Below are 8909 nucleotides of genomic sequence, written 5' to 3' on the forward strand. Positions count from 1 at the left end.
GTTGCTGCAGGTAACTTTGTGTTGAGTGAGATACACCTTGAAAGTGACAGAATTTGGCACTTGATGGTATAATAAGTGTCATCTTGAGAATGATTTTGGAAGGCTACTGCTCTTGAATATGGTGAGAAAGAATACACTCTTACCATAATGAGTTAATGTGACACTTGATGATCTCCGATCAGGTGATAAAAATCTTAGTGTTGTCCACCCTGCTACAATGACTTGATTTGTCCAAATCTTTGTTGTAGACAACGGTATGAAAATTTCTATCCTTGTTAATGAAATGCAATAAACGGTCAAGTACGTCTTTCCACCTCATAGCAAATGACCTATTAACTTCACCGTAAATCTACATTTGATATAACAAAATAAGGTTGGTTAGATACACAAAATAAAAAAATAATGATATGTTAATTAAATCAAAATGAAGATGACCTGGTCCTTGGCGTTAACAGTGTTTAAAATAGCATATGTAAGAATGACCTTTAGCTTGATCTTGGCCATTTCGCAGCATTGTCCATGCTCTTCATTTGTTAATTATGACATAATTCACATTCAAGCATGATATAATAAAATTGACATTCAATTAGCAGTCATTATGAACGCCAATTCATTCTTAGCAATTAGCAGACTTATTAATCTATTAACTCGACATATATTCGAAAGAAAAATGATTTCAAATAAAACTGTTAAGTAGTAGAAACATAAGTTGAAACAAACATATAGATGTTGCTCCAAAGCGTATAGTTACATCAAACAGTTTAAAGCATTGGAAAAACATGACAAAAAATTAGTCATTAGAATTACGTAATTTTTTTCACGATTAATGTCAAAGTAGGTGAATGAAACTAAGCTCCAGAACAAGTGACATATTCTTAATGAGACGATGAGCCAGACAATACCATATTACTACTTGTTAGGGTATTTGACAATAATTGACCAAACATAACATCCTACTACCAAAGCTAACTAACTACAGACATGTCACATGTGTGAATAAACGTATCAATATGAAATGTAAATATTCTTACTAGGCAGAGTCGCAATAACCATTTCCAGTTCCTCGTTGAGGGTGCTTAACCGTGATGGTGGTGGAGCAGAGCCTGAATGTCCTGCTTCTTGCTTCATCAATACTGAAATATATTTGAAATTTTGATCAACAATCTGTAAGGTGTCTACACTATATTATTTTCAATTAGAAAAATTAAAAAAATCATACGGATTAGCAATCTGTATGGTTTCTACACTATATTTTTTTTTTCCAATTAACAATTTTTTTTACAAAATAACCAACACTAAAAAAATTCTAAAAAATAACTAACAAAAATTTTACAAAACATAATTACACAAAAAAAATTAAAAATATATTTTGGAGTTTACTATTTTCAATTAAGAAAAACTAAAAAAAACATACGGATCACGGATTCGTATGGTTTATACGGATTGACAATCCGTATGAACCATACGGATCAACAATCCGTATGATTTTTACACTATATTTTGTTTTCCAATTAACAATTTTTTTTTACAAAATAGCCAACACTAAAAGAATTCTAAAACATAACTAACAAAAATTTTATGAAACATAATTACACAAAAAAGATTTAAAAATATATTTTGCAATTTATTATTTTCAATTAATTTTTTTTTAAAAATCATACGGATTACTAATCCGTATGGTGTCTACACTATTTTTTTTACCAATTAACTAAATGTTTTTCCACAAAATAACCAACACTAAAAAATTTCTAAAAAATAACTAGCAAAAATTTTACGAAACATAATTACACAAAAAAAAATAAAAAAATATATTTTGGAGTTTATTATTTTCAATTAAAAATATTAAAAAAAAACCATACGGATCAACAATTCGTATGGTGTCTACACTATTTTTTTTTACCAATTAACTAATTTTTTTTACAAAATAACCAACCCTACAAAAATTCTAAAAAATAACTAACAAAAATTTTACAAACCATAATTACACAAAAAAAATTTAAAAAAATAATTTTGAGTTTATTATTTTCAATTAAAAACAAAATTAAAAAAATACCTTACTGATTGTTGATCCGTATGATTCATACGGATTACTGATTTGTATGAACAATACGGATCGGTAATCCGTGTGGGTCATACGGATTACCAATCCATATAATCCATACGGATTACCAATCCGTATGGATTTTTCTCACAAAACTTCATTTTTTCTGACAATGCTTCATACGAACAACAACAAACAACACCAAATACAGTCATTCAACAACATTAACAATAACGACTTGAGATGGAACCACTTACCTTGAAGAAGATGACCCACCAAGAAGACAAAACGAAAGGACCACTGGAAAGAGGAAGAAATAGTGTCGGGGCTAACACGAAGATGAAAGAAGAAGAAGCGGTGTCGGGGCTAATACAGAGACGAAAAAAGAAGAAGCGGTGTCAGGCTAAGAGGAAGAAGAAAGAAGAAGAAACGCTGTCGGGAGGAAGACGAAAGAAGAAGCGTTGCGGGAGAGAAATGAAAAGTGACTCGTATAGACAAGTCACTTTAGCTTTTTATATCAAAATGGTGAAGGACATTTTAGTCCTTTTACTAACGTTGCTGGGTGCCCAAAGCAACCGCCTATAGTTTACCACACAACTATATATGAACTTTTATAAACTTTTGGGTCCCCCCAGCCTTGGGCTGTTGCCCCCATTTAGGCTAGATCAAGGGCTAGCCCTCCCCGAGATCATATGAACTTAATCATCTTGCTTGGTATTAATGTTACACAATCACTATGGGTGACTTCGGTTGTGTGCTTTTGCGTAACCATGCATGATAGTCATGAGAATTGAATTTACTAAATTCTCATAGATCGATTGATGACGCCAATGGCATGTCGAGGTGGACTGCTAACGTACTTGAGATGGAGAATTGATGACCGAACTCCTAAAGTGAGATCACTATGATATATATATATATATATATATATATATATATATATATATATATATATATATATATATATATATATATATATATATATATGACGAGATTTGAGTTCTCTTGCGGTCAGTTGGTACTCTAGTGTAGCTGATATCTTATGGAAAATAGGTAGATAACTATGAATGAATGAAACTTTTTCTGTTAGTGATAATCTCACATTAAATGCTTACCTAATAATATAATAACGTCGACAGTGTTTATAGAAGTTAAAGACGAGCTGATTTTTATAATGAGATTCAAAGCCAGTGCAATGATACTTCATCTTTAATGTAACAATAAGGTAGTAGTAATTTACTAATTTTGCTCCAAACTAAAGTGTAATCTACTGTTTACAAGTGTGTATCTTAGACTCCCTATAATTAACTGTTCATACGTGTGTATCACAGTTGGGTCCAAGCAGAATAGGGGCCAACGAATTAAGACACAACTATATTTTTTAAAAGACATTTGTGAAGTATATATGTCTATATACTTCTACGAATTTAATTATAAGCGGCAAGAAAGTTAGAAGCTGTCAAAAGTGGTTATTTACAATGATGCCAATAATATGAAAATTAACTTTAGGCCAAACACAAGTTCATAACTTCTGAGTACCACCTATCCACCATTGCCTCCCTCACAAGAACTGTCTTATTATTCACATACTGCATCAACAGAGTCACACACTCAACTCCTCAGCCACTAGCAGGAAGAGGAAAGGAGCTAAAAATAGATAATAATTCAACCCATTTCGTATTTTTTATTTTTCTTTATCTCTCTTTTTATAATACTATATAACTTATTGTGTTTACACTTTTCTCTCATTTGTCATTCTTTCTCAAGTTGTCAGGCAACGTGTTTATGCATCTTTTTTCTTTCAGTTTTATACGTCTCGCTAACTACAATCGCAATTACACCTTTATTACGATCCATGCGAAAGATATAAAATTGACTTAATGATAAATGATAAAGAAATAAAAAAATATGTTGTGGGTTCGAATCTTCCAACTAACAAACACTAATAAAAATACAACAAACATTTGTCAATAAAAAAATAACCATGCATCAGAAAAAAATAGTATTGTCTTATGCTAAATTATCTGGTTGTTTGAAACATTCATGATTATGTAATCATGTTAGAAAAAAGCCAAATTCTTGGATTGTAAGGAACGCATACAGTACTATAAGAGAAAGACAGCAGGGACAACAAATTATAGGCCCCCCCTTGGAAGATAAGAGGACCCTTCAAATAATAGCGAATTGTTAATAAATGCAATGCACGGGAACACGTCATGCAATGTTTGGCAAAACCTTACCTTAGAGTGAAGACCGTGTGTGTTCTCAGCATAAATAGCCAACATCTGCATTAGCGGACTCCAAGCTCTAAAACTTTCTAATCATTAGTAATTCTAATTCGCATACTCTATCAGAAGTAAGCTTACAGCACTAAAAGTTCAAGATGCTTAGGAATTTTGTTGGGAGGATACAAAAGGGTCTTTCACTGTTTGTAGCTAGAAGGCCAGATGCATTCAGCTACTTCAGTGAAGATCGCACCGCAACGGCGGCACAAGATGATGTCAGGGAAGGTTATTTTTCTGTTCTTGCAGTCAAGGGTGAGGAAACAAAAAGGTTTATTGTTGGTTTAGACTATTTGCATGATCCTGCATTCTTGGGACTTTTGGACAAAGCTCAAGAAGAGTATGGTTTCAGGCAAAAGGGAGCTCTTGCACTCCCTTGTGGCCCTCAAGAGTTACAGAAGATTCTAGATGGTCCCAAAGCATAGAGCAAGGAACCAAAAGATATGAAGAAAGGGATGGTATAGTCATGCATCTTTCCATTGTAAAGAATAATTATAAGAAAGCAAAATCTAATTACTTATTACTTTGTATATCTCAAATAAAGTTCTTGTTCTTTCAATGAAAACAATAACACATTAATAAAAATAATTAACACTTATGGTAATATTTGCAGGTGCCCTAACTTCTTTCTTGAGAGTTTTTCGTTTAAAACTTACTTGATTTGAAGTTAAAAGATAAAAGTACCACTGAGCATGTAAGTTAGTTAAGTGAGAGTTTGTATTGCTAAGTGTCAAGTGATAAGATGAAGTCTGATGTATGGCAGTTGTCCAGATGGAGTTGATCCAAATATGTTTGACTTTGACAAACGAGTACACATATGGAAATGACCTTGGAGTAAAATGTTAGGAATTTTATAATTTTTAATTAATTAATATGAACTATATATTATATTATAATATTTATATTAATTATTTATATTTTTTATGAGTTCAATTTAAGCGATTTAATTTGGTGAGTCTATTAGACTATCAACAAAAAATTGATATGGACTCAATGAACAAAAATCAGTTTGGTCCATTAAAAAATAATGGGAACCCTAATAAATTTAAAACATAAGGCATGGTTATGATTCTCAATACACAAAATCAAGAAACAATTTCTTCTCTTCTATTTGAAAAGAAAACAACAATCTTATGAGGATTAAGAAGATTTGGTTGAGGAAGGTCATTAAAATAATTGTTTGTGATTGTTCTTCAGATTTCGCTGTATTTGGTTGATCAATCATTATGGATTCAGGTATTTCTAAAAATTTTCTTGATAATCTAACTAATGTGTTCCTGATGGTTATTAATATTTTATAAAGATCTCCTAAAACTCCAATAATTGGTATTAGAACCTCCATTACTATTAGATTATTAGAAATTAAAGTTGTTTAATTTGTGTTATATCTATGTTGCTTTGTTACGTGAACCCTAATTTTATTTTGAGATTTATTCTTTTTATCACCGAATTGATTAAATGTGCAACAAAATTTCTAGCAAGAATGTGGTGATACTTGCACGGTAAGTGTTCATGTACATGACTTAAATATGAGAAAGTGATATATATATATATATATATATATATATATATATATATATATATATATATATATATATATATATATATATATATATATAGTGGCGGATCTAAGATCCTGAGTCAATGGGGACAATTTACTTTTCAAATAATATAAATTAATAATAATTATCATTATGCATATGAAGATAAAGACATAAGTACCAAAATCATAAAATTTTAATGTATTTATTCAAATAAATTACATACCTTATAGTTGTCCTCTACGTGATTTCATGTTTTGAAATCGTTGAATGATCCGTTCATTGTCAATCTTATTAAACATGTCTTTCTCAATATAAGTCACTAGACAATCATTCATCCATGCATCTCCCAACCGATTACGCAATCTATTTTTCACAATTTTCATGGCAGAAAAAGCTCTTTCCATAGTTGATGTGGCAACAGGCAAAATCATTGCTAACTTCAAAAGAAGGTAAACTAATGGATAAACAATATGTCTTCCAGTTTCAACCAACTTCTCTGAAAGATTTTTTAATCCTTTCAAAGATGAAAGTTCTACATTGCTACGCATATCAATGATGTAAGTCTCAAGTTGATTATCAAGTATCACTAAATTAATTGCAGAGAATTCACATGGATAAAACTTTGCAAATTCAATTAGCCTTGCCTTATCAAAAGCAGAGAATAAATTGGTTGGATTTAAACAATCCATGCAAAAAAGCAACCGAGTATTTGTCTCTGTAAAACGATCATTAAGTTCCTAAAGTTGCATGTCCACAACAATATAAAATAATTCAACACGATAATGATGCTCAGTTGTGATACCTTGAGCTTTACCTCCACGTCGTGATCTCCCCTTAGAAAAAAATATGTCTTCCATATTAGGAATGTTAATGAAATGCTTATCACAAAATGAATTTACTTCCTGCAGTAAAGACTCCCATCCATTATCCCTCATAGTTTGCAACCGTAGCTTTGTGATGTTAACCAAGTTCATAGCATTGATGATGTCTTGATCTTTCCTTTGCAATGCCTGTGATAATTCATTTGAAATACCCAAAACATTTTTCATCAAATGCAATGTGAATGCAAAATCAAAATCTTCTAGCAAATGTAAAAAACCATTTGCTTAAGCTCTTTGATCTGCATTTGATCCATCTTCTTTTATAATTTCAAGAACATCAATTATAGAAGAATACATCAATATCAAATTGATCAAAGTTGCATAATGTGAACCCCAACGAGTATCAATAGCTCGTTTAAGACTAGTTTCTTGATTCAAACCTTGTCCACTAGGAATTTCTCCTTTTCCTAATGCCTCTCTAACATAATTTATTTGTTTTTCACGAAGCATGTCATGTCGTTTGCAAGATCCCCCAACAACATTTAATAAAGTGGACACAAAATTAAAAAGAGAGGCAACTTGAATGTGATTTTTTGCAACAACAACTAATGTGAGTTGTAATTGATAAGCAAAACAATGTACATAAAAAGCATATGAATTCTCCTTTAAGATTAAACTTTTAAGACCAGAAAATTCCCCTTGCATGTTGCTAGCACCATCATAACCTTGTCCACGAATTCTTGATATACTAAGCCCATGTTTACAAAACAATTCATCAATAGCCATTTTCAATGATAAAGCTGTAGTATCTTTAACATGAACCATACCAAAAAAACGCTCAACAATACTTCCCTTTTTGTTAACATAACGCAAAACAATAGCCATTTGCTCCTTGTTTGATATGTCACGTGCTTCATCAACAATGATAGCAAATAATTCATCTCCAAGATCAATAATAATAGCATTAGTGGTTTCTAATGCAGCAGCATTAACAATATCTTTTTGGATTTTTGGAACAATTAATTGATGATTTTCGGGAGCATTTTCCAACACAACATGATTTATTGATTCATTGTGTTCAACAAGAAATCTAAGAAGTTCCAGGAAATTACCTTGGTTAGCAGAATTGGTTGATTCATCATGACCACGGAAAGCAAATCCTTGCTTTAATAGAAAACGAATACAATCAATTGACGCTGTCAAACGCCTTCGATACAAGTCACGAACATGTTTAGATTGCTTAGATATAACAACTTCAATATGTTGATTTTGATTCATTAAATCTTGACACTTCCTCCAAGCAATGTTATGAGCACTATTAGGACCTCCAACATGAGATGAAAGTCTTTCTTTCTTATTCCAATTTGTGAATCCCTCTATCACAAATGTATCACCACCTGATTGCTTTCCATAATCATGCCTAAAAAGATAACAACACAAGCAAAATGCAACATCTTTTTCTATGCTATACTCCAACCAGTTGCCAAATTCATTAAACCAAGAAGGACAAAATCTTCTTAAAGACTTTCCAATTTTTCTTTGGGGAAAATTATGTTGAGTAGGTTGACATGGTCCTCTTTGTAAATATGCTCTTCGTATCTTATCTCGATCATTAGGATGATATGCTGAAATTTTAATTCGTTTTCCTGGATCTGATGACAAGTCTTCCAAATTAATTTCAATTCATTGTTGTTGGAGACTTGATTCACAAGATTTTGATGAAGATTGTTGCTCATTTGATGGTAATTTCCTCTTCAAAAATCTATCCATGATCTATTTACAATTTAAAAGAAATTAATAATTCTAAATTTAAAATATCCATAAAAATTAAAAATCTATAAATTCATCAAACATAATTAATATATAATTATATTATTTATATATCAAACTTAAGGGGAAAAAAAGAAAAAGATTTGTGGAAAAACACATAACCAGAGACTGAGAGACATGTTTATAAGTTATAACAATTATCGGTAATTTGGTACCTAAATCTTTCTTTGCTTGTTGTGTTGTTGTGATTTTCCTTGCTCTTGTAGACTTGCAGAGTTACAACCTCATATAACCCTCATCAGCTCATGAGCTCTCTATTTTCTAACTCCTCTATGCAAACATGTGGGAGAGTTTAAAGTAAAAGCAGAACAACCCACTAGAAAACGTGAAAGTAGAAGTGGAAGAGATAAATAATCTAAAATAATAAAAGAGAAACAAGAAACTGTCCACT

General features: G+C 31.3%; 1 protein-coding gene and 1 pseudogene across 1 annotated transcript; one reads left to right on the forward strand and one right to left on the reverse strand.

Annotated features, from left to right (window-relative positions):
• The first annotated feature begins 4356 nt into the window (after window positions 1-4356).
• On the forward strand, window positions 4357-4927 carry LOC114369684 (auxin-induced protein X15-like). The gene has a single exon (XM_028326927.1). The coding sequence runs from the start codon at window positions 4425-4427 to the stop codon at window positions 4746-4748; it is 324 nt and encodes a 107-aa protein (XP_028182728.1). The 5' UTR covers window positions 4357-4424; the 3' UTR covers window positions 4749-4927.
• A 1164-nt stretch (window positions 4928-6091) lies between these two features.
• On the reverse strand, window positions 6092-8359 carry LOC114370308 (annotated as a pseudogene).
• Between the last annotated feature and the right edge of the window lie 550 nt (window positions 8360-8909).

Source organism: Glycine soja, chromosome 10 (assembly GCF_004193775.1).
Source record: "Glycine soja cultivar W05 chromosome 10, ASM419377v2, whole genome shotgun sequence".
Lineage (NCBI taxonomy): Eukaryota > Viridiplantae > Streptophyta > Magnoliopsida > Fabales > Fabaceae > Glycine > Glycine soja.

Coding starts and splice junctions, on each gene's coding strand:
- LOC114369684 (XM_028326927.1), top strand. CDS start 4,425: ATGCTTAGGAATTTTGTTGGGAGGATACAAAAGGGTCTTTCACTGTTT.